The 26,939-nt window shown below is 45.2% G+C and overlaps 1 protein-coding gene across 5 annotated transcripts in view; it reads right to left on the bottom strand.

Moving 5' to 3' along the window:
* Positions 1-23,266: 23,266 nt before the first annotated feature.
* The window catches only part of LOC135388760 (acetylcholinesterase-like), a 31,093-nt gene continuing 27,420 nt past the window's right edge, over positions 23,267-26,939 (bottom strand). For all 5 annotated transcript variants that reach the window (XM_064618536.1, XM_064618534.1, XM_064618535.1 and 2 more), the window contains 2 exons: positions 26,620-26,798; positions 23,267-23,537 (listed from right to left, as the gene is read on the bottom strand). In XM_064618536.1, the coding sequence (XP_064474606.1) occupies positions 23,372-23,537; positions 26,620-26,798 (345 nt within the window). In that variant the 3' untranslated portion in view covers positions 23,267-23,371. The remainder of the gene's footprint in view (positions 23,538-26,619; positions 26,799-26,939) is intronic.

The raw sequence follows: 26,939 nt of genomic DNA, 5'->3' as shown, positions 1-26,939 counted from the left end.
CTCGTGTGGTGGCGTCAGCGGACGAAGCTGAAGAAGGAAACTCCGAAAAGGCACACGACACCGGAATTCTGTTTCATTCGGAAACCGGGAGCTGCCTGAGACCCAAGTTTGTACATGGCTCATTAAACAGTGTACCACCACCCTGTTACATTGGCGACGAACGAACAAGCAGTCACCTCCTGGAGGCATGCAGCAAGGATGGCACAACCTGCGGCGTCGGGAACTTCTGCTATACAGCCGAGACTGTACAGACACCCGCTGGAACTTCGAGGTTCATCGGCCCAGGAACCTTCGATCCTGAGAAGGAGGATTGGAGCTTATACCAGATCCGTCTCCAAACATGCCTCGATGTTTCCGGAATCGCTTCAGACGTCGATCGTAGGAATACTTTGATCGCGCTTTTGGGAGCAGAGACATTCAAGGTTCTGCATTCCTTGATCCAGCCGGAGAGGACAACAGAGATTCCTTTCAATGACCTGCTGAAGAAACTGGACGACCATTTTTCACCGAAACGCTTCAAGGAATTTGAACGTGCGAAGCTCTTCTCTGCGCGCCAGGAGGAACATGAAAACTCGCGTATCTACCAAAGCTCGATGGGAGCGACAGACCTACTTCAAGCACAGAGCTCTCGATATCCCTCATATTATGGTAAATAGTCGGATCTAAAATGATACGGACCCCACGGAACATCCGGGCAACACACCACAGACTTTGGACGGTAACATCTCATTACGGCCGAAGTCTCAATACGGCCGAAAATCCTTTAATCCCCAAGTGTCTCATTACGGCTTGTCCCATCCTACAGTTGGCAATACAGTACGGCCGATGGTAGTCTCATTTCGACCGAAGATGTTTCATTACGGCCAAAAAGAAAAAAGAAGCATCGACCATATTAGCCATCGCTGTGCTTTATGCTTCCCCAAGTGTGTCCGAGGCGGTGTGCCCCCACGGCTTGTATCACATACAATGCTTCATGCACACAATACTCCGACACAGTTGCATGCATCCCTCGTGAAAAATGTTTTTATTCCCATATGTATCTGTTACGCCATTTCGAGCAACGTATTCGAGCAACATTCTACTCATTGGTTCTGCGAGCAAACTGTCTTTGTGTGTTCTGAAAAGGTTACTCCACAAGGGCATGTACCAGGAGCCATATGACCTATGACCATGATATTTTCCCCCTTAGCTGCCTTCTACAATGTACGTCCACCTGAAATTTAAAAAAAAGTACATAAGGTGCTGAACAAAACGACATATGCTCTTGTTTGATGCTGATCATAAGACATACGTTGTCAACCAGACTTTTCTTTTCTTTTTTCATATATTCAAAACATATTCAAGAAACTACAGTAAACAATGACGATTATGTCATCATGATGCAATTGCATAGTCAGAAAAATATTTCAGAAGGTGTTTTATGAGGCTTTACATGGGGTGGAAGAGTCCCCCTCGTTCATCTTTGAGGGGCACTACATTAGTGCTTATGCCACTGCACTGATGTCACAATGTTGTAAGCGTGTGTCACCCTGGGCATTCGGAATTACTCTAAGCTAGAATATGTAAATTCAGAATCAATATATCAGAAGGTAAATGTTACCTGCAGGCTTCACGCTGAAACGTTTGTGCGCAGAACACTTCCGTCGTGGTGGGCGACGTCGTTAGTTTAATCATACACGCAGGATAACTGCGGGCACATGGAGCAGTGGTAGCAACCTGAGAACGGTACATTTTCTCGTTATATATAAGCAATCAAAAATATACCTTCCCACATGTTTGGTTTTGTCGTTTGTAGGAAGCGCTAGTAGGGGAACATCTCTTGGTTGGTCACATGCAAGCTACAACACGCGAGGTGCCGATATTTCGATTACGCGATCAAAAATAAAAGGTCTAGAACCATGCACACTTCCTCATGCAAATATTTCCCCAGCATCGCGAGACACCGTACCCATGTACCCACGTAAATCAGGTGCAGGAATGAAAAAGATGCCAACATATCTGTAATTCAGTGTCCCATAAGTTTGATTCGATTTTCTGGCAGCTACCATGAAGAGCAAATGCACGATTCACAAGTTTCGTTTCGCCATTTTCATTGCTGTACATTTCGCAAGCGTCAACCAATCCCACGTGACCTCCTTTGGATCAGTGAAAATTACTCGCGTCATGAACGTATAGGTTCATTTCAGCGCAAATCACGTTTTGCATGCTATAGAAGGAGGGGGGATCAATACTTTTCCTTTCATGTTTTGATATCTTGTTGTTTTGCTACTCTCACTTCGGAGTTCGGATGGTGTCTAGCAACGTTGGGTATGTGTGAGTGGGTAGTTGCTGTTTACTTCGTGTTCACATATCGATTTGTAGTGCTGTAATGTGCAAATTAGCGGACTTTATAGCGGCTCTCTATTTTCTATTTCTTTTTGGAATGGGGTAGGGTCCTGCACTCATCGCAGGGAAACATCCCACATTTACCGCCACAGACCATTTACCGCCGCGAGCAAGCGGCCAGCCAATCTTCGATCATGCAACGCGTCACACGAGCTTTCATACCCATATGGAGCTTTCACGAATACTGAAGCTGACAGAGAAAACGAGACAGATAGTACAGCGTTCCCTTTTTCTGCGCGACGTTGTTCACGCCACAAACAACACCAACAATAACAACACTTGCATGATGGTGAGTGGGGTGTCTCATTCACAGATTGCTTTGTCGGTCAAAAATCGAAATCACCATTGCAGTACTGTGGTGACAAAACCGCTATCGGAAATCCTTAGGATCGTTCCGAGTTAAATTGTCGCGAAGGGAACAAAACAATGAGCGGCCGACCGCAAAGTACCCATTATTTCTACGCAAAAGGCAGTTGACCCGGAATTCTCACGGAAATGGTGGTGACCATACTACCAGGGGCCTATTAGCCGCGAATTGACCACCAGGGCCCGCTTTTTGCTGTGACATCCGCGAGGCTAGCTCTGTGTGACAAGACATTATCGGAGCAAGAATGAAGGAGATCATTAAGAACGCATATGTCGGGAAAGGGAACAAATCTATTCCAGAGAAACGTGAACTGCAATTTGGGGACTGCCCATGTGTGACGTCAGCGCTAGGGTTCCCTTTTAGATTTGTGGTTTCGTTGTGTGTATAGCCGTTTGTATAGGGTAGTCTCGTGGGGGGGGGTACCTATTTATTAGACGAAAGGAAACAAAACGGGGGAAAGGCAGGCTCGGAATCCGTGGGTACATTTCCCTTGTGTCCAAAATTTTCACCACGCCCTCTTGTTGGCTTTCTGATGTAAAGCGGCAGCCAAAGAGTTCCCGTTAAATCTAAAGTTTATACGTTGACCATTTATACCATGAACCGACTCTAATGCATAGAGTCGTGGTTAGCGGTAGCTCATTTCATAAGCTTCTCCATGGGTGCCTCGTCGTAGAGTAACGTTTCAGGAAATATGGTTACAAAATAGAATTTTGAGAAAATCCTTTCAGAGAAGTACGCTTTTGCTGAAATCCATATTTCCTGACGATGGTTTCGGTTTTAGGCTTACCCAGTGTGAGTGCACGCGGCTTTACTTGTTTGTGGTAGCTAGCAACTAACGCAGCCATTGATTTATAATCAAATGTAATCTGTACCCTAGTAGTAGTAACAAGTGCAGTAGCAACCAAAACGCGTCCATGTACACCCATTCATGTGTCCCATGATCTCTAAAACGTAACTGGCGAAACAAAAAACCTCTTCTCGAAAGCATAATTCTCTAAAACGAGGCTCCCTAAACCGCAGGGGATCCTTGTGATTTTATGCTGATACATGACAATGGGAATAGTCGCAATAGTCGCCTCAACATAATAGCACTGAAAAGGCGTACGCCTCCCGTTTTCGACAAATCACGGGCGAATACGATGTCATTCGGGATAAAGGGTAAGCAGGAGCGTGCTATGAGGTAAAGTTCATCTTTAAGAGTGTAGGCCTTGCATTGCTTCTTTAGTGACCCCACACGGGGATAGGGCGCCACAGCGCGGCGGAAAACAGTACTATGGAACGCGCGCGTCTTTCGTTTTGGTATGCAGCAACCCGGCGGCGGTATTTCGCTGCACTGGCAAAGTGAAGTCTATGGTTGCTAACTCTGGCGACTTTTCACCAAAATGGCTATGTTCTTGTCCTTGTGGCTCCTACACTCTTAAAAATGAACTTCGCCGTATACCACGCTCCTAGCCAGGGCCGGCGATAGGGGTAGGCGTGTAAGGCGACCGCCTTAGGCCCCGCGCTCGCATAGGCCCCCTGCACGAAGCCCTCAACCAGGAATTACTTTTTTTTTAAATATAAAGTATGCACTTAATCGCACGCGCGATCTTCGACTAAAACAGAAATGAGAGAAGAATGTGTTATGTGCCATTCCGTTCCACTTTTACGAAAAATCCGCCAACCCTGCAAGCTATACCGAGGATTTCGCAACCTTCTCTCCTGCTGCCATTTCCCGTACTGCTAAAATCTCCCACTGCAAAAATCTTATGATTTCTTATATTTTCATTACTGCTGGTGTGAAACAGGCCCCGCGATGTACCTTTGCCTCAGGCCCCGTACACCCCTACCACCGGTCCTGCTCCTAGCTAACCATCATCTCGAATGATATTGTTATCTGCCATGATTTGTAGAAAACGGGAGGCGTGCGCCTTCTTTGTGACACTTATGCTGTTCATAATTTTCACAAAAAATCGTACGCCTCCCGTTTTCTACAAATCAGGGCAGATAACGATATCAATCGAGATGATGGTTGGCTAGGAGCTTGCTATGCGGTGAAGTTCGTTTCTAAGTGTGTAGATACTTTGTTTGGCTACGTGGCTTGTGGAGAATTCGGCAGAAAATGTTTTGCAGGAAATGAAGGTCTTGGTTATGAATAGCAACTGTTTGAAAGAAACAGTCGCAAGAATCGAGGTTGATACGGCGTTCTCTGTCTTTATGCTTCAAAAACCAACTCGAGAAACAAGTTCGCGCTTCGTTTCGCGAGCTCGATCTTCGCACATTAGGCGTAATACCTTCATCCTCCCATTGCACCGGGCCTCCTATTCACATTAACAGTTGCGAGCTTAGCTCGGTGATAAAAGGGTCAGAAACTATCCTTGAGGTCTTCTACAAATTATTTCCTTTGTTGTCAATGTCACTAGTCGGTGTCTGGCAAATAGATGTTTGGACATTATCCAATCAGTAAGAATTCTTCATTACCGGCGGCGTGCGCATCTTGCTGCACGATCTCTTGGTACCAAAAAGTTGTATGCTCGTTCCTATGTTATGTGGCGTTCTAAAATAAAACATTGCGTTTGTGGCATGGTGGGAACTTTGGTGACTACTTTTTGTTACTTATGGCTAGTTTTTGCTACTTTTTGGCATCCCGACGGCTGTATTTCGCGTAAGCGGGTTGGCCACCTTGCATTACACACAGAACAGTATTACACGATTCGTTACTCACAGTCACCTTTTACAAAAGTATCCTCTTATTATTCACGTATTTTGTTCAGAAAAACGCATAACATTGACAGAATGTTTCAGCTAAAAAAGTCACTCACCTAGCAAGGCCTGAACAAGGGTATTTAGGCTTTGAAATCAACTTCCTTACTACGAAGCTAAGAACTGGCTCTTCTTGCTCTGCCTTCCTTTTCTTCTTTACTTCGTTCTTGACTATACACTCTTAAAAATGAACTTCACCTCATAGCACGTTCCTAGCCAACCATCATCTCGAATGATATCGTTATCTGACTTGATTTGTTGAAAACGGGAGGCGTACGCCTTTTTTGTGACAATTATGAACAGCATAAGTGTCACAAAAAAGGCGTACGCCTCCCGTTTTCGACCAATCAGGGCAGATAACGATACCATTCGAGATTACGGTTGGCTAGGAACGTGCTATGAGGTGAAGTTCATTTTTAAGAGCGTAAGAACGACTTTGGGCGGGACGGGCTGCTGCGCATGTGGTATCCAGTAGGACTGAAAAAAATGTGCTTATAGGAGCACCACCTGAACACCGTGAGAGACGACGTGTGCCAATCCGGTACAAACCCTATGTCACGTGATAGAGCCACCGCGAGTCACTGGTTCTTCCTGGATGTTCCGGCTGAATTTCCAGACGGATGTTGACGCAGTTCCCCTTGAAGTGGGCCCAGGACGCATACCATCCCCCTGTCCCCCACTCCTTCTCTCTTTCCTCTCTCCATCTGTCTATACTTCCGCACGCCACTAATAGCCATAGTTGCTTCGCGGCGCTAACACTTACTAAAAGCGAGTCCCTAGTGTGCATAAGAAGCGCTGCGAGGACCTATTTTCCTTCCTAGGATTGTATTTTCCTTCCACTCTTCTATTTACGTTCCTTCGTCGTTGATTTTCTTTTACGCAGTCCAGCACACACCCTGTGCAGTCTTTCTTTCTCGTCTAACGTCTCAGTTTCGTTTTTTGGGGGGGCTCGCCTGCTACAAATTTCTATCGATGCAGTCGTCGAGTGTTAATCAGAGCGCCGCCTTCCGACAACCCCTTTATTCCCTCTTCCTTCCAAGGTCCTCACATCGAGGTAAAAAATTGCCTTCATTGACGTCACAAGTAATGGCCTGCTAACGCACTTGTCATTCCTGGCTTAGATACGCTTCAAAGGTTCCCCGAACTTATGCTGTACAAGGAACGCGAAGGTGCACCGATACTTGGATTAGATAGCGCCAGAATGATGTGCGAAGTGAGGCTGGAATAGTATCTTCTCATACGAGGGAATTGAGCTGCCACTGCGGAGGGAAAATACAAAAGCAGGGGCGAGATTTCGAAGGCGTACCGTATCTTTTGAAGTGGAGACAAGTCCATTAACACACCATCCATTGTGCTCTCAAAGGGGGTCTCAAGAATGAGTGAAGTCTGAATAAAGGTCCATGAAAGTTGGGCTCTGCGTTGTGCCCCGATATTGCTAGTTGCACGTTTTTACTCCTTCGAATTTTTCTTTTTTTTTTTTTTTAGAAAGTATGCGCTGAGCGAGTAAGTTAAGGACGTCTTGTTTCTTTTCTGTCTGAAGCAGTAAAGGTGAAAAAGATGTGCGAGGAGACTAACATAAACGACAAAGCCACCCACGTACTCAGGCTGGCAGCAAACTATTGATTTCTGACAGGACGTGCATAATAGAGCGCGATTCCTATGACGTAGAAAAGAAAAGTCTTATTAAAAAAACTACTTGTCGTAAATAAATCAGATCCGGGGCGTTTGCCTTTAGAAAAACTTTTGTATTATACTTTAAACGGATTTATCATAGTTGAGGGAAAGGAGATTTCCTGAACTCTGACCAAGGACTTCTGGGTGCGAACCGAAACCAAAGCCAAACTAATAATGCTCCCACGTGCTTTTTTTTCTTTTTATTATTATTTTTTTTTTATGCTCGCAGTCACCGTGTGCAAAATATTTCAATTACGGACAATCAGGAAAAGGTAACAGAAACGGGAACGGGGGGTATTATGCCGGAAATACAGCAGGTAACGATAACAGAAACGGAAAAGAAAATGATGTACGGCAACAAATTGGGTACTTTTTTAAAGGGACGGTCTCGTACAGATCGAGCGATTCCGAAACTTAGCTGAAATTATATTCAAGAGTGCTACACAAACACAGTCGCGAAGTTTCAACCAGAACAACGAAGTGGTTTTCGAGAAATTTGAAGGAATATGCCGTGACAGCAGACGACTGAAGTCGCAGCTGGATTCAACTCCTTCTCATGCAACGTCACATGTGACATGGTTATGGTATTTATGGTGGCAGGTCGCCCATTGGGCGACCGAAGCGCAATGCACAATACAGTCGGAGGTGTATGCGCTTTGCGCTTGGAAGTTGTCACGCGCGACGTCGTAATGTCTGATAGCAAATTTAGCGATAGTGACGGGTCCCTGTCACTAAGCGGTGAAGATGAGCTCATCGGCGCCGATCGATTGAAGAACCGGGGACGTCGATGAACCTTTAGCTGCTGACCCTTTACCACAACAACGTGTTCAACGTGGTTAGCCAGTGGAAGTAGTGGATGATACGGAATCGATTGACGGGTCCATAAAAGCGCACTTTTTTGCGTATATATGTTCCGCCTGATCGTGACACCATTCTAAATTGTACAAACATTGCAGGTGTGTGTGTAGCCTCTGCTCGCCAATACCAGCATGTGTTGTGCACACAATCCGGAACTTGTTTCGATCCGTCACGTACACATGGTGTTGTATTCTCCTGGAAGGTGTTGTAAGGTTTGTTTTTGTTGTGCAGCTTTTTATTTGCATATAAAAATGCCTGTTTCATGGTGCGTTATGCAAAATTTCAGACTTGGGCATTTCGTCATATGTATCACAACTTGGATAGTCTTCTGAAGGAAGCTGCTCTCTCTATCCACTCCCGCAAGCGGCAGGATGTTGTCAACGTGATAAGTGAAGACGTTCCATTCATGTCATTACACCTGGAGCAAATGACAAAATCAAGGATAAGCTGAACTACGTCAACGTCTTCAATTACCCCTGGCCTTTGAAAAAAAAAGCCCTTTTCAGGACCATCCCACATGTCTGTGACCATCAATGACCATGCTTCTACATCGAATAAGCCCTTATCATCATTGATGATTATAATATTTCATATAAAAAATAACTAGACGTGCATTACGAATGTGCAAGATGGAACAGCCTTATTTTTCGCTAATGTTATGGTGGTGTGTACATGAGCCCATACTGGCTCAGATTTTGATTCGATATCAGGGGTTGCACCCTAACATGTCCAGCACGTTGAATATGAAAGATGTGGAAATGTTTAAAAATATCAAAAATACCTAGATGTGCACAACAAATTTGTAAATAGAACAGCGGTTTGCAACTTGTCGACATGTTGTCAGTCTTATTTTTGCTCATGTTACACCGGTGTGTTCATGAGCCCATACTGGCTCAAATTTTGATTCGATATCAGGGGTTGCACATTAACATGTCCGGCACGTTGAATATGAAAGATGTGGAAATGTTTAAAAAATATCAAAAATACCTAGACATGCACGACAAATTTTTAAGATGGAACAGAGGTTTGCAACTTGTCGACATGTTGTCAGTCTTATTTTTGCTCATGTTACACCGGCGTGTTCATGAGCCCATACTGGCTCAGATTTTGATTCGATATCAGGGGTTGCACCCTAACATGTCCAGCACGTTCAATATGAAAGATGTGGAAATGTTTAAAAAATATCAAAAATACCTAGACATGCACGACAAATTTGTAAGATGGAACAGCTATTTGCAACTTGTCGACATGTTGTCAGTCTTATTTTTGCTCATGTTACACCGGTGTGTTCATGAGCCCATACTGGCTCAGATTTTGATTCGATATCAGGGGTTGCACCCTAACATGTCCAGCACGTTGAATATGAAAGACGTGGAAATGTTTAAAAAATATCAAAAATACCTAGACATGCACGACAAATTTGTAAGATGGAACAGCGGTTTGCAACTTGTCGACATGTTGTCAGTCTTATTTTTGCTCATGTTACACCGGTGTGTTCATAAGCCCATACTGGCTCAGATTTTGATTCGATATCAGGGGTTGCACCCTAACATGTCCAGCACATTGAATATGAAAGATGTCGAAATGTTTAAAAAATATCAAAAATACCTAGACATGCACGACAAATTTGTAGATGGAACAGCGGTTTGCAACTTGTCGACATGTTGTCAGTCTTATTTTTGCTCATGTTACACCAGTGTGTTCATGAGCCCATGCTGACTCAGATTTTGATTCGCTGTCAGCAGTTGCAAGCTAACATATTTCAGCACGTTGATTATAAAGGTTGTGGAAGTTGAGTGTTTAAGTAGTCATTTTTATTGTCCCTTATTGTAATGTACGTCCACAGCACTGACCAATTGTGTTAAAATTGAGTTGTTGGTATAGGATAGTCATAATGATGTTCTAGCAGCAAGCTCTAAGCAACCTGCCATCCTGTCCTGTCAACAAGGTTGTCTTGTCTTTTGCTGCTTGAACATCATATAATCACAACACTGATTTGTGGATGTAACTTACATATTTATATTATGCAATACTTTTCTCACATCAGCAATGTGCAGGGAAAAATTAAATAGAGCTGTGAAGCCTGCGAATTTGATTTGTTATATCTGTGACCCATTAATAGGTGTTGATTCTGGCACAGGAAGGAGTGCCACTCTCATCAGTTAGTGTCAGCTACTGAAGGGGTACAAGACAACATTATTGAGCATAGTTTGGCGATATACTGCTCCGGCTATGTGCAAAGCAAACTGTAGCCTGCTGGATCAAGCACTTCCTTCTCGCAATACTACCGAGGTACGCGGGACTGCCGCTTCGTGCGGTGCCGACAATTTCTGTACACATCACTTTTGGATATTATCAACAAAGTAATACCTACCTTTCAATACTGCGTATCCAGTTCTTTGGACACCGTTGCCGCTAGTTGACTGCGGACGGTCGACAGCTTTTAGCTTGAGCTGCGTCCGGCGCCGTCCCATACATATCGTGCTCGCAGAACGTCTCTTACCTCATATGCATCGTGAACGAAACGTGCGGAGTACACGCACGCGTGTGACAATCAGACCTTTTGTTGAAGATGCTTCGAGTATGTGACTCCCAACAAGTGCTTTTCTATATCCACTGTCGTCACATTGTCGTCGACAAAAGAGTTGTTATACACCCGGGTTACGTTTCCTCCACTTCCATACGGAATATTCTTTTCGCAGGTAAGATGAACTGGAAGTGCTCAAAATACCGAACGATACGAGACAAGTTAGTAAATAAGCGTCAACTGCCTTTATTAGGTGGAGTCATTCACGTAAACTCCCGCTCGAAATGAAGATGCGAGACGTATTGACATTGTTGTTCGGCCACATTTTACAATACGCGTCTTTCGTTTGACCTGACCAAATGCAGCAAATTTATTGCCGTCGCCGTGATCCTCGAGCACCTTTTGGAAGTCGTCTGCTGTCACCGCTGCAAAAAGGCGCGAGAGCAGACGATTTGTTCATCCAATAAGCGGTCTGCCATCGAAGCGGATATCGCTGTTGCCAACAGAAATCGCGATGTGCTGGCGCTGTTCTTATCAAATTAATTCGTTTATTTAATAACCGTGACGATTCTGGACGAGCGAATTCACAGTATTACGTTTTCAGCAATGAGGAATCGAATGGTACGCTTTGTGGATGGGCCAGGGTGTACGAGACCGTCCCTTTAAACCCCGTGATAGCGACGCGAAGCAACTGTGGCTATGAGTGACGGACAGTGGACAGCCGGAAGGAGTGAAGGAACAGGGGGGTTAGTATGCGTCCTGGGCTGACTTCAGGAGGAACTGTGCCCACATTCTTCTGGAACGTATGCCGGAAAAACCAGGGGAAAAAACCCTGACAGCACAGCCAGTGCGGTGATTCGTACCCGCATCACCTCCCAGTCTCGGCGTGGAAAGTGGTCATCCTACCCAGTGTGCCACGGGAGCTGGTAAAATCGGGTACTGCTGGACCCGAATTATTACCAGTCGTTTACCGTACCATTTAAATATGTAGAGTCATTTGCTGACGACGACGAGCCCTGCCTGATTGACCTGCTCGTGCTGACTGTCCGCACAATTCGTATCCGGCCCTCACGTAGTAACTTCCGTAAAGTAATCTCAGGGATGAAGATTAATGCTGTACACTTCTTGACGAACAGCATGATAGCGCTGTACTGGATCCGGGCCAACGCAGAAAGGTGGAAACCTTTCATAAGGAATCGTGTAACACAACTTCAACGAAACAGTGGCAGTCATCCCTGGCATTATGTAGCAAGCTATAGGAGAATCCCGCTGATCTGATGACCAAGGGAGTGAGAGCTCAAAGGCTGGTAGATGGTAAATTGTGGTGGAAGGGACCTCCGTGGATCGTCAGCGACAAGACACTGTGGCCAAAGGAAGTACCCACGACAGAATTTTCGCCGTCAGAGCTAGAAGAGAGAAAATATGAGGTATTTGGGGGCTGCAGCTACATCAGCAGCCCCAGTGTAGGCTATATACTGGACGCGAGTGAGTTTAGTTGTGTACTCACGCTTCACGGGACTCGAGCACGAGTGCTACATTACATTCAAAACTTGAGGAAGCATAAGGAGAAGATCACGGGGCCCGTCAGTACCGAAGAGCTGGAAAGGGGTAGAAATCTACTGGATAAAGACAACTCAAAGGGAAGCTTTTCAACTCGAACTTAGTTGCATCGAAAATGGTTCTAAGCTACCAAGTACCTCCCCGATAGGAGACCTCAAACCTTTCGTCGAACGCCGTCAAACCAACGCAGCTGAAACAAGGCGACGTCGTCATCCTGAGCGACGAAAAGCAGCCGCGTCATTTCTGGAAATTGTGTAGAATAGTGGACGTCCAACACGACGAGCAATTGGGTTAGTTGATGTGAATGCATCGACAAGGTAAACACGACGCAAAAGAGGACGCTGTCAAGGTGTGCACCTTCAACCTTCGTATCAGTTTTCCTTCTGCAAGATTTTTGAAAAAAAAAATGTTTTGATTACTCGTGTCCTTGGACCTGTGAGATCTGTGGCGCTGTTTTGTTTCCTTTCCTTTTGCCCTGCCTTTTGTGTCGGTAAAGTTGAAAGTGACGCTCGTCCTGTCTGCTCCTCCGTCCCTCTATCTTTTGCGTCGTGTTTACCTCGTCATGTCGAGGACCTCCGCTGCGGAAGAGATCAAAGAGGTCAGGGCCAGCACAGTGCGTTTACCTGATGAGACTTTTTTTTTTAATTTCGTGTTAGCGCCGCGAAGCAACTGTGGCTATGAGCGGCGTACAGACGTGGATAGATGGAGAGAGAACAGGAGGAAGGAGTGGGGGACAGGGGGGTTAGTATGCGTCCTGGGCCGACTTCAGGGGGAACTGTGCCGACATTCGTCTGGAAAGTCTTCGGAAAACCCAGGGAAAACCTCAGACAGCACAACCGGTGACAGGGTTCGAACCCGTGTCACCTCCCAGTCTCGGCGTGGAAAGCGATCATCCTAACCACTATGCCACGGGAGTTGGTCCTGATGAGACTGTTAGGAAGAGGCCCGTGCAGCTCTTTTTCCCACTAGTACTGGCTAAGGGTTAAAACTGAGCCCCAGCTCATTTTGCGGTGGAGTATGTTGAGTTTTGGTTTCGGTTTAAGTTAAGTATGTTAAGTTTGTTAAAACTGTGCGCCGAAAACGACGACGCCTCGGCGTTCGTGATCTGTGACGTTGTCCTATGGTTGGAATAAACGTGTCCGCTATGGTCGACGCCTCGTCTTCCTGTTAGTAGTAGTTCGCAGAACCGATCACACATTTTTGAAAATGTATGATTGTATTTTCGAACTACCAGGTGGAAAAGGGTTCATCCAGCATCCAGCATGTAATAAAGTTGTTGTTTAATCCACAATTCTTTGAATACCGTGCCAGCGATGAGGACGGTACCCACAAGAAGAAAGGGTATTAGAAGATTAGATTAACCTAACTGTATGCACAGAATACAACACTAATCTGCATGTAAATCGGTTTGGCACGCCAGTGGTAACCTTGCTCGCTGTGGCTCGGAATGCGAAGTGCTCCTGCGCTTGGTACGATTTACAGCCGCTGTGACTTCCTTCAACCGTCTAGTGCCGCGTGAATCGCGCTTCGGGGACATTTGAACTTAATAATTATTCTTATTATTATTTCAGCAACCACTTGGTGGGAGGAACGGGCGGCAAAAAGCTACAAATAACTGGCTTGCAACTTGTACCAGTACCACTATCAGGTGTCAGTTACGAAGGCAGTAACGGAGACAAACGAAAAAAAAAAAGGGGGTAACGAGAAATATCAAGTATTATATTATTCGATAATTATAGGGGAACCTTACTATGACTTTGAATATGAAATATTATATTCTTGTGAAGACTAACAATGTTATAGCCTGTTAAGAGAAGAGGAGAACCTCAGGATGAGAACCGCCGAGGTTAGAATCCGGGGTGTGGCCAGAAATTTTGTTGGGGGGGGGACCTCTATTTTTTTTTCTTTTTTTTTGGAGGGGGGGTCGTAAGTATTGTCTTGTCTGTATTTCCTTGTAAACTGAGAGAGCAGACTCCTGTTCAAGTAATCTGGGCGATAGTAAGCTGAGTAGTTATGGTCATAAGCTTTCAAAAGAAGTATGCCACTTTGGGAGAACTCGAACTGAAAACTTGGATAGGTAGATACTATTACAGGGGGCAGGAAAATGAACTTGGCTAAAGCGGGATTCAGGAATGCTATTAAAAGTCGACAAATGGAATTGTGTCTACAGTGACTGGATGTTACTTATGCCCGGTCATGGTTTAAGAAAATGATCCAGCATCGCGGTCTTCCGAGCATTTTCTTGAAGCGTCTCCATCACCGAAGACAGTAAGAACGTTGAGGACTGAAGACAGTGAGGAGAGAAATTTCGCGTGCAAACAGGATGTGCTACTCTATGACGACAAATAAAAATTAATACATCAATATTTACCTTGAACAGTGGCAGTACTAGACACGCATGCTTGGACACCGGAACAAAGAAACGGCTTATTCTTATCCGAGGTCCGGACATCGCATAAGTGACAGTATGATACCAATGACAATTCACGAGGCATTCACAAACGAGGATAACGGCTCTGATGCTTTTCCAATGCCTCCTCGATAATTCTACCCATTGGACAATGAAGACGTATCACGTGTCATCTCTGGCGCGAAAGATCGCCGAATTGAAGAGCTCGAAGCATTTTATTGTTCATTTTCCTTTCACCACAGCTGCCCTGTTCTCCCTAGGGTTGCCACCAGGACGGTATTATACCGGCAGGGCCGGTTATTTGCTCGCTCTGTCGTTGCCGGTAGGAAGGTGATACCGGCAGCCGTTTGCCGGTATTTGTGGCTCAACACCTTTCATAGGGGTTTTTACGGGGTTTTCCTTTCAACATTCCACTACAGCTTGAATAAATCTGGAGCACAGACCCAACTTCGTAGTCACCAGTCGTTTTCTTAGTTATTCATTATTACATATTATCATTGTTGTCTTGAGCGAGTACGCTCGTTCTTTCTTTCTCTCTCTCTCTCTGTATACTCTCCACCCCTCACCCACTTTCCCTTTCCCGCGAACATTTCCTCCTTTCTATCTATTCCACCTCCTCTCCCTCAGCCGGTATTTTGCACTCCGAAAGGTGGCAACCCTAGTTCTCTTCTATTTTAGGACTTCAGTGCAGTAACATAGAGAGAAAAATACAAAATTCTTCGGGAGGGGTTCTGCGGAAGCTTCCACTTAGGAGGAGGATTTCACTCTCGCTCTCTTCATCCCACATCATGCAGGTTCGTGTGGACCTGAATACCCCCCCCCCGTCCAAAAAACATAAAAGAAGAAGAAGAGAAACGCGGGACAGTTGTTTTATGACCCTCTTTCCTTGTTTTCGGGGTCCCCGTCAGCGCTTTCGCTTTCGCTTGGCGAGTTGGGACAGGAAGTCAAGCCGCAGCTTCGTAACTGGCAGTATAGGTCTAGAGCGAGAGATGCGAAAATAACACAAAACAAAACACGACCCCGGGGACCCTGGGGAGCGACACCGTATAGGACGACGAGAGAAAAACTTTGGAGATCATCGAGCTAGCCCGGAGAGCCAAGCACGGGGCCAAGCTCGTAATAGGCACCAGACACTAACAAACCTATTGAATGAGATTAGAATAAAAGTAATATAATACTTTATTCGCCAAAGTGCGAAATGGGAGAGAGCAAAAACCCGCAGGATGCTACTTCACGAGTTTCGTCTCGCATACAGCAGTGCGGCATCGACAATAGAATAGTGATAACTATACTAATTACTACCGAAATTTTGTTCGTCGCCCATATTTCGGGGAGGGGGCTAAAGTTCCCTAAGCCCCCCCCCCCCTCCTGGCCACGCCTCTCGTTAGAATGCATTCTCTACACGGCTACACGCCGATTCGGTCGCAGTGCCCAAAAAATACTATTCTGTAATTATTTAAGAAAAGTAGGAAGTACTGAATGGCCTGCATGCTCTCAATAGCCTGCTGTATCAGCAAGGAGCTGCAGCGTCTCGGACCTTGCAATTGACTATTGCGGTGATCTCGTCATGCGTTGTTGGTTTTCGTGTGCCAGTGCGTGTGCTAGCGAGAAGAGGCTGCATAGCCATGATGCAGCTTCCTTGCTCTGCTGCAGTTTCCTTCTCCTGCTGCATTCGCTCTCGTTGTCCGTAGTATCGGTGAAAAGAAAATTGACGATAGAGAAAAAGAAAGACGCAGGTCAACGCTTGAAGTAATCTGCCGCGGAACACTGAGCGCTTCTAGTCTCCTGTATAAAACCATTTCAACTGAATAGGGAGCAGGTTCTGTGAGCAAATGAGGCAAATCCGACATAACGAATTAGTAACAGCGCAAATGGAGACACAACAAAACAAGCGAGACGGGACAAGCGCTTTATTTGCTCCAATTCGTTCCAAGAGATCGACTTCATTTGCGCTGTTATTAATCTGTTATGTCGGCTTATCAGCCAGCCCGGATTTTCACCATATTGTAAATCCGGTGTTGACTTCCTGTTCACGACAAAAAAGAATGGTATAAAAGCGTTTGTTTAAGGGGGAATCTGGAGTTTTGCACTGATTAGAAAGATCGACTGGTACCCGTGAAGAGACATTTGGGTGAGTCCAAGTAATCTATTGTGTGGGACGTTGAGGGCCTTGCTGATCATCATAGTTGACACGCGGGGTAAAGCCACGGATTATCGTCACGTGAATTATCGTGAGTTTTCTTTTTTGGTTCCGCAGAGGCCACTGCGATAGTGCAACTTCTAACCGGAAAGTAGAGCATGTAGACATATCAAAGCTCAAAGTAATCCCATTCTTTCTGAACACGTTGTGTACCTTAGAGGGAAAGTCTGGAGACGTCGACTGATTCTGAGATTAGGGGTTTTCCGCTTGTAACTTACGTGTAGATGCCAAATGGAAAATTTCCACCAGGACAGAGTCACAGCTTTTAACGAACGCACGGTGCTTTCATGTCCTGTTTCAATTGAACTATGACGTAAACAGGGCCTACAGCACTTTAGTGTACGTCACAGGGGAGGGTGATCGAAACAGCAACACCAGATAACTGACAGAGTACGACACGTAGAAATGCAGAAAATCCATCGAACCGGTAAGGAAACGCTAACGCAGGAGAGAAGGGAAGAGAGAGAAGGGAAAGAGAGAGGGGAAGATAGGGCACGTCACGACAACGTCACGACAAATGCTCAGTGCCGCATACGTTCGCTTGGTACTGTAGAAACACCTCACAAATAAAGCTCCTCCGAGCCTTTCCCCCTTCTTATGCATGTTTCTACTCTTTATTTTATGTCGACGCTGTTATATTCCTTGCATGGCAAGTACGTTCTTCATGTATTGCATGACGTGATTATGAACACATACACTTTCAAAATTCAGAAAGCAACTGCGTGCCTCGGAACCTTCCCACCTAACCGCTAACCTCCCTCCCTTTTTAACCGGCTTTGTTGCAAAGATGTATTTATTGACGGAATCCACTTCCGAACTGCAAGAACGCGGCTGAAGGACGCGGGTTGTTCACCTGAGTTGTAAAGGTCCAGCTGGATATTTCTCGTGCACACATGCTGTTCACCTATAATACCCACAATCCCAATAATACATAATGCATAATTACACATTAATTACACATAATGCGTAATGCAATACATTAATACGTAATCCCTGGCCACATCGAGCCCACCACCGCTCTGCCCTCAAAGCTCTCTTCGCCTTTCTGGATAGCATAGGACTTCGATCCTTATTGTGAAGGGGCTCATTATTTCATTCCCCGCATCACCACTAGCAATGGGGTAGAGTATCGCCCTTGGCGATGAAACTCCCCAGCCATCACCTTGTAATAAAGTTGTTGTTTAATCTACAATTCTTTGAATACCGTGCCAGTGATGAGGACGGTACCCACAACAAGAAAGGGTATTAGAAGATTAGATTATCCTAGCTGTATGGGCGCAGAATACCAGACTAATCTGCATGTAAATCGGTTTGGCACGCCAGTGGTAACCTTGCTCGCTGTGGCTCGGAATGCGAAGTGCTCCTGCGCGTGGTACGATTTACAGCCGCTGTGACTTCCTTCAACCGTCTAGTGCCGCGTGAATCGCGCTTCGGGGACATTTGAACTTAATAATTATTCTTATTATTATTTCAGCAACCACTTGGTGGGAGGAACGGGTGGCAGAAAGCTACAAATAACTGGCTTGCAACTTGTCATTCGCAGACAGGCTTACATGATGGCTGATGTAAGCCATTAACTGTACGCAGACGTCGATGTCTTCATTTAGTCGCCACCGTCTCGGCTCTCTTCATCTTGTACCAGAATGCGTTACAGTCTTCCAGCGATTTGTATCGGCAACTCCATTATAACCACACCCCCATACGCCATTGCAACAGCGCAGCAAATTTACGTCTGTTCGTTAAAAGAACCGAAGAGAGACACTGTTTCGTTGCTTCTCTTGCGTACACACTCTTGTTGCAGTCAAAGCACGCTTTACAGGAGACCGCGACGGACGGGTGTTCATGGGATCCGTTTGACTTCACTCCCCATATGTAGAATGCATTCTGTATTAACAATTAAGATGCATTAAAAACCAGTTAAGCTGGACAGTGGGCCTAGTCACGTCAATGTCACCATACTCATATATGTATATGTGATATGTATCATATATGTATATGTGTATGTATATATGTGATATGTATCACCCTACTCATATATGTACTATAAACCTCATTCTTCCAGTTACGAAATTCAACTCTGAATTTTTTCCCGGTAAATGTACTGCCAGGTGTGCAACTGCGCTCTTAAAAATGAACTTCACCGCGTAGCACGCTCCTAGCCAACCATTATCTCGAATGATATCGTTATCTGCCCTGATTTGTTGAAAACGGGAGGCGTACGCCTTTTCTGACAATTATGAACAGCATAAGTGTCACAAAAAAGGCGTACGCCTCCCGTTTTCAACAAATCAGGGCAGATAACGATATCATTCGAGATGATGGTTGACTAGGAGCGTGCTATGCGGTGAGTTCATTTTTAAGAGTGTGGGTGCGTAAAATATGAGTGAATGTGTTTGTTGCTTGTCTTCATTCATGTACATCCGATTTTCCTGTGTCCACTTCAGCGCGTAACTGTGCGTTTTCTGTACAGTTCAACTTTCTCTTCTCTGACTTAACAGTACATTTCAATTTTTGCTTTCTTTGTCACAGTGGCAAGCCACTCAGCGTATGAGGCAAAAGTATTGTTGCTTATGTGTGTTTATCCGAGCTATTAACATACAAAAATAATATTATGCCGAACACCCCAGGCGCAAGGCTACTCATATTAATTTTGGGTGGCTCACATTCACGGCCGGAAGTACGTGAACGCTAGTTTCAACAACTGTTTTATTATTATTATTATTATTATTATTATTATGAAAGCTTCCACGCTCTCCTCAATGGTTGCTAACTAAATAGCGAGTGCTAGGCTACTCTGAATAATCATGACTCCGAAGAAAAAGGCTGTCGGATGCTTAAGGGCCTATTCATACGATGGAACTTTTACTACATGCTACAACTTCGTACCAGCAATGGTAGCGTGCACAGTTGAAGTTGCAGAGAGTAGGCTCCTTTCACGCGGTGAGCAACTCGCCACATCGTGGTGTTGAACGCACTCGTGAGATCGCGCAAGAAAAGGCACGTGTTTTTGAGTGCTTCTTCGTGATGATATCTTCGTCCAATCGCAAGACAGTGAGAACTGAAAATACTGTTCACAGTTTCCAATGACGTATTCAAGAACACATTCTCGTTAAATTTACCCCAACCACCTAGGCAGATTCCATCCTTCGTAACTCGCGCGGTAGAGTCGCTTTGCCGGTTATCAGCAGACCCCACGTGATTCTCCTTCTCTCACTTATTCCCCTCCCCGTATTTCCTTCTACCATACTTCTACTATTCAAGTTTTATTCAACTCGCGCGACCCGAGAGTCGGAGTCGTGACGTGTGGGAGTCATCGTACGTCATCAACTCCAGCGACTCACATCGATATGAGAGTCGCTGGAAGTCCACTCTCGTGCACCTCTAGTGTTGATCCCTCGAATTTTCGAACGGGAGTCTCTGCCAGGGCGATGACGTCACGAGAGCCTCACCAGGGCATTTTCGACCAGCAAGAATCGACCCTCTCGGCTATCGAGTTGCTCGAGTCCAATAAACGATTGCAACCAATATGTTTCAGAACCAACACGCTCTACTAGACTGTCGTTGTTTCCGTGGCCGAATTGGTCATTGGTGCTCGACTGGCAATCGAGAGATGCGTATAGTTCAAATTACGTCGATGCCTTACTTTTTCGATGACACTCATATTTTAATTGTTTCCGTTGTTTTGGGTTGTACAGTAGGAATTACATCATTATTGGTTCAATAGTTACCAACATGGAGGTTCATTCTTTCATTCATACCCGAGCACTAGAACAGTATACAACCAAAGGGGTTCTAACCGCTACAGGTAGTTGCTCTCACTGACCATTTCGATAAATACGTACTTTATTTAAACATTTAGAAATAAAAATACTCGTTATATAGACGGGGCATTTGTGCCTGGGTCTGTATCGTATACACAAAAATCATTCTCTCGACTCTGCAAGCATATGTAAGATAGAATAATTTAAATTATGCGAACACGTATTGCCAGGAATTTGTGTGATATAAATGTGTCACGCGTTTAACTAAAAGCACACCACAATAATAACGCTGCTAGCCCGTTTTGTTAGCCGAACCACTTTTAGCCCTCACGGACAATCCAAGTAACTTAATTAATGCCGATCATAGTTCTAGTGTTTGCTAAGTATAAAGTGATATCCTGTGCGCATACTAAAAATAGATGCAAGATAGGCCTCCCAGTTACCTTGTGCTGAAACGATTAATACTAAGATATCGGAATCACAGTGAACTATGCAGGTGGACCACTTACACTTTTTAAAGGGACTGTCGCATCCGGGAACCCATCTATGAAACCGATACCGACTGCGTTCTGCATCGGGCAACAGTCTACCTGGCTATTTTTTGTGTTCCAAAGGTACTTGGATATTAACTAAACAAATCTTAAAGATCAGCGCTCCCTCCCAACACCACCTAGATGGAGAAAGCATGCGCGCTCGTCCACGTGACGTAACACTTAAGAATCAGCCAATCAGGATCGTGTTTTCAACCGCCGTAGCCAATGACGAACGTGCTTTCAGCGGTCGTGGCCATGGAGATGAACCATCGTCGTCTGCGAGTTGTGATTGAACGACCCCGCGTACTGAATGGGAAAACTTGGAAATAAAGCGCAAAACGGTCCTAATCATTCTCGAAACTGATTTTCGGGAAAGCGTTTTGCACTTTTTATCTAAACCTTTGGGTCTGCAGGTTCCAGGTGAGCTGCAATCATTTGCGGGTCCTTGAATTCGCAGAAAGGTGAATCGCAGTAGCAGACGAATTCTGACCTGCTAATTGAAAGAGGGAGAGGAGGCAATGCGCAGGCTTTTTCTGTCTAGGTGGTGTTGTCCCTCCGCGGCTGCAGAAGCTCCAGCGGCGTGACGTCACTCCGTAAGAGGAGGAGTGAGAGGGCGGCGCGCAGAGGAGGAAAGCTCCAGCTCGCTATCTTACCACCTGCCGACGACAGTTTTTTTTTCTTTTTTTACAAAGCAGCTGGCATTTTAACCAGCATGTGGCTTGGCAGAACAGAAACCAGAAGTTACTGACAGTGCCGTCGCGGTAGCGAAAGTGCTGGGTATAAAATACGATTAGAAGTCATTGGCTGCGAATTTAATTGGAATGTTCTCAACAGTGACCACGAGCATCATAAGGAAGCATGTCATAGCGTTTGTATGGCTTTGGTGTGAGTTCGTACTGTACCTTTGTGTCGTGCAGTTAATGTGCTAAACTTGTCTTCTCTCTGTTGCAGCCTCAGAACATCAGTTCTCTCTTGGTCATCTGTTGTCTTCTGTGTGTGGTGACTTCTGTGGTTACTATGAAAATCGTGATGCTTTTCTTTTTTTATGTTTGAATATCATTGTTCTTTCGGGAGACTAATGATCTTATCCCCGTATACTTGCCTTCATTTAGCTGTACCATGCTGGTTAGGAAAATAATATGTGAGGGACGGTGAACCCGGGTGCAATGAAAAGCGAACTGACACGTGACCAATCTGCTTGAATCATTTGCTCGACTTCGTTCGTCTGTGCAGGCATTGGAGCCTCCACCGAAGGTCACTAGAATCAAACACCAGTCATCATCCCCAAAATTGCAAGCATCACCAACACTTCGGGTGACAGGTCGGGTGACAATCACAATCCACGTCGAGGTAGGTATCCACGGCTGTTACGATATCTTCACGAATCCTGCCGTCAGCGCCATTGCATTCGTCATCGGGCATTTCAAGCATGCCTCCTGTAGTCTGTGCCCCGTCCGCGGGCTCTCTCTTCCTTTCTTTGTCGATCGGTCTGTCCGTAGATCCATATCGGAAAACACGGCAACAACACTGAATGAGCTCAGGCTATCAAAACTTTCCGAGCGCAACAATCCAAAAACCGGTATTGGGAGCTCCCAATACCGGTTTTTGGACACAAAGAACAAATCGCTATTGTTCATGGCATGGGAGAAAAAAGACTAAGGTCACCTCCCCGAAGCGCGTCTTCGGTACCCTCCCAAGCAGCGAAATGTACTGAAAGTCGAGTGCAAGAGGGGTGGTCGGGTAGCTGGAAGGCCTTGAACAGACTCGTGAAACTAAAGAACACTGATAAGACACATACCGTCCACCCCTATTGCACTCAACTTTCAGTACATTGTGCTGCTTGGGCTGGCACCTGCTAAGATTTAGCGCTCGCGTTGTGTTTTACAAAGTCGAAGTATTCCAGCTTTTTTTTAGGCGAAACTCTGTACTCAGAGTCACACGCATCAGCATGACGTGTCATGTGTAGGAAGGTCGAGTGACCGAGGGAGCTGGTGTGGTCACCAACGCGTTAATAAAGCAGCATCCTATTTGTCGAACAAGAATAGCGTTGAAAAAATGGCTAGGAAGCAAGCGAGCTGGTGAAAATGATGCATGATGTAAAACCCCGAGACTAGGGAACACGAAGGGACAGACACAAACACGAAGTCCTTCACATTGCCTTCCAGTTTGCGCCGTTCAAGGTGTCGCCCAGTATTGCAGTTTGATCTCATACGGTGTTATGTAGAATGGTGGTAAGTGGTGGTGTAGAATGGTGGTCTAAGCAGAACTACGTCTTTATTAATCAATGTAAGATACTACTAACGACGCCGATGAAACAGTTATAGCGACAATCAAATAAGAGGAGTTAACGAATTTCATCCCCTCGGCTGCAAAAGAATGTGTTGAAGCGCGTCGCACTGTTTTGTCCGAAACGGTGGCTCCAGTAGGCGGGCGCCGTCCATCTTGAGCTCAACGGTTGCTAGTGGGGAGGTACTTCTTAGGTCCGGCCACTGCTCTCCATTTATGAGCTTCGGAAGAGTACTGTAAGAAGTTGCAACATCCATGATCAATCTTCAAGTGTGGTCACATGCAAAGTTGTGCAAAGAACTAAGAAAGTACTCTTCGTCACTGCACTACTTTTGTCGGTGGTCAGCCCCCACTTTATGAACGCTAACGTCTCTCGACAAATCGTTCATATAAATTCACGTTTTGAACGAGCGGAAAAGCGCGAAAGTGCTGGAACGAGAGGAAATGCGTCATAACGTGGGACTACGTTTATTTTTTAAACACTCGTAATAGCGCTCTGCATCGCCGTTCTTCCTGTGTAAATCTTCTGCAGGCAGAACGTTAATAATCTAACGGTCGAGTCGCCGTTGCTATCGTTAAAGTACTCCGTCGACTTTGCCACAGGCAGTCGCTGACGTTTCGTCAACTGCCTTCCCTCTGGACTTTTTGCTTCGTTGAACTCTGTTGACCTGTTACTGAAGTCAAACCTGTAGGCTCCCCAAGGTTCGTCCCCGAAATATGCGTTCACTGTACAGAAATCCAGAGTTAATAAACTAGGGATGGAAAACGGGGAGATGTGTCTTGTCCCAGGAAGCACTGTTCATTGAGCGAGGTAGTTTCTGCGAGGAGACATTTTTGTACTTTAGTACTCCTTTAACGGCAAAATTATGCACGCAACCGTAAGAATATACAAATATCTAACGTAACGTAAAGGGATTTTTTTTTTTTTTTTGCAAAACAGACACCAGTTACAGGTGAAGGGACAACAAAGAGAACAAACGCCTGCAATACGCTTGTTGTGTCCTCTAATACTTTGCAGCGCTTTTTCATTTTCAGCTACAGAATGCCCACTAGCCCAAAGGTATGTGCTGTTATTTGGCCTGTTACAGAACCTTGTAATCCGTGAGATCTTATTTCCGCAAGCCAATGGATTCACTCGCTCAGTGCGGTTTTTCCATAACTGTAATTGAAAATGTAGACAGTACGCATACACGAATAACATGGCAAAGCCGATCCGAAGTACTGTGTCGGCATACGCGCTGCTCTAGTGTTAAGCCAAACATTCCGAAAGCGACATGCGTTGTGGAAATTAGTTGATTCCTTGTCAACTTATGCCATGTGTGCATTGTGCCACGCATGTTATGCGCTCTATTGGTGACCTTCTCGAAATACAGCCTGAGCAGGAGTTCTTGTCTACTATACTTTTATTATTTCTATGGCTCCAGGAAGATCCGTATATATAGTAAACACCTGAAGCTGTTACGTGATACTGTCAGAGTAGTAGTGAGCTTTAATGAATCGTTTTCCTTTAAATAGTTGCCGAACGGTATCGCGGATGATCACGAGGAGAGGAAGTGACTCATTATGTAATCTTCTGGTTGGACTATGGTTGGACAGCATCAGAGCCAGTGTTGCGGAATGGGGTCACACATTCCATTGCGAGGAATGAAGATTTGTGATAATTTCATTCCTTTCGATCCCTCAGAATGAAAAGGTATGATCAATTCCCACTCCTGGAATGGCTTTGTAGCCCCATTCCATTCCTTTAATTCCCTAAATGGATGAAAGGGACCGGCAACCGTACTGGCAAGTCCGGCAGTGCTAGAGGGGATGGACATTACCAAACACGGAAAAAGCACAAAGACAATGTTATTTCACTCTTGGTCGTGTGCAGGTGCGGTGCAAAGGACGCGAGGGCAGAAGTCAGAAGGTTAAAACCAAAACTGCCACCTGGGCACCCAGACCATTCCAATTCCATTCCTGCGGAAAAATGCCTAATGTCTTTCCCGTTCCATTCCTAGGACAGTTTCCGTCATCCCATTCCAGTGCCACACCAGGCTAAATCTGGAATGATTCCGGAATCATTCCAACTCCGCAACCCTAGTCAGAACCACCCGGGGGCCCTTTGAGTAAGAACGATTCACTAAAGTTATTTATCGTGGTGACAACAGCTACGGTCCTCATGCATGAGTGTGATTTGTACTAGCTTTCGCGTATGTGACCTTCTCGTCTCATTTTCCGCTATGAGTCGGAACACGACACGGACAGCGCGAATAGAATACCCATTGAAACAACACGACTGAAACCGTGACAGTGTCTGGACAAATAACTGTACAAGTGCTTCAGTTTTGAGCACTATTTGTGCCCGCCGCAGTCATAGACGTATGTGGAACGTTGCACGGTGCACGATTATATCACGTGCGGTTATTTTTTATGTCAACGGTACGCAGTACCCTGGTCTTACGGTGACCATATCGAATGGCTCTAGTGACACTGGAAGAACAAAAATGTGGGAGGACACGTTGTCTTCTAGAATTATTTTTGCATTGCATTTTTGCATTTTGCATTGTTTCAATCAGAGTTGAACTATTGCCTTCTAGTTTGGGGAACTACCACAAAAAACAACATGAACAGATTACTAGTACTCCAAAAGAAAATAATTCGCCATATAACAAACACCCCATCATTATGGACAACCGAAGGTTTGTCTGAGGCTCTATGCATAATAAAGGTAAATAATAAATATGTATACCTATAAGTTACTGTCTGCATACCAATTTGGTAATGTTACATGCAAACACTTCCTAAAAACTACTTCAGAATTAGAAGAATTCAGTCGTATCATCTGCCTCCGTGGTAACGATAAATGGAAGATTCCGTTCTTTCGCACAAATTAGCGAATCAATCACTTCGTCATAATTTACCGCAGTTTCTCAATGAACAACTCAACAATAGTGCTGCTCTACACACATACGTACTAAAAATATCTTGGAACTTTCTTTGTTAAGAAATAGAAATGTTATTTTTCATCATCACCATGCAGTTATTGCACATTGTTATTTATTTCCCACGCTTGATATAAATAGTGATTGTTATTTTTAGTTTGTGTGTAATATATGACATGCTGTATGCTGCTGAAACTTTGCCTCGTCAAGTTACTTCCGGTAACTTTTAGCGTTGCTGTCCCACCATGTAATGTAGTAAACCAATAAATTTTGAATTGAATTATAGCTATAGGACAATAGGCAGTCTACCAGAACGCAGTAGACAAGACAATATCGAACGGAAAGCGTCCTCACTCGGACGAATCTACTAATATGACGCTCGTAACGCGCACCCTGTTTTGACGAAGGTGCTCCAGTACTTGATTACGGTCACACTGAACTCCCTCTCGTCAGACGTGCCACTGCCGCTGGGAAGCAGCGGGATACCGAACAAGAAGGACAAGTCATCTCCATAGCCCGATGTCGTAGTGTCCTTCCATGAAGGACGTTGACCAAACACCATCACCTTCACCTGCATCAACAACAAATCTTGGTCGCTATAGCAGAAACAACATGCAGATCCCGGCCGTGCCTACGCTCTTAAAAATGTACTTCACCGCATAGCACGCTCCTAGCCAACCATAGTCCCGAATGACAACGTTGTCGCCCCCTG

This window comes from Ornithodoros turicata, chromosome 3 (genome assembly GCF_037126465.1).
Source record: "Ornithodoros turicata isolate Travis chromosome 3, ASM3712646v1, whole genome shotgun sequence".
NCBI classification, from domain to species: Eukaryota; Metazoa; Arthropoda; class Arachnida; order Ixodida; family Argasidae; genus Ornithodoros; species Ornithodoros turicata.
The sequence above is the reverse complement of the archived record's forward strand: the minus strand, read 5'-3'. Positions and strand labels throughout refer to the sequence as shown.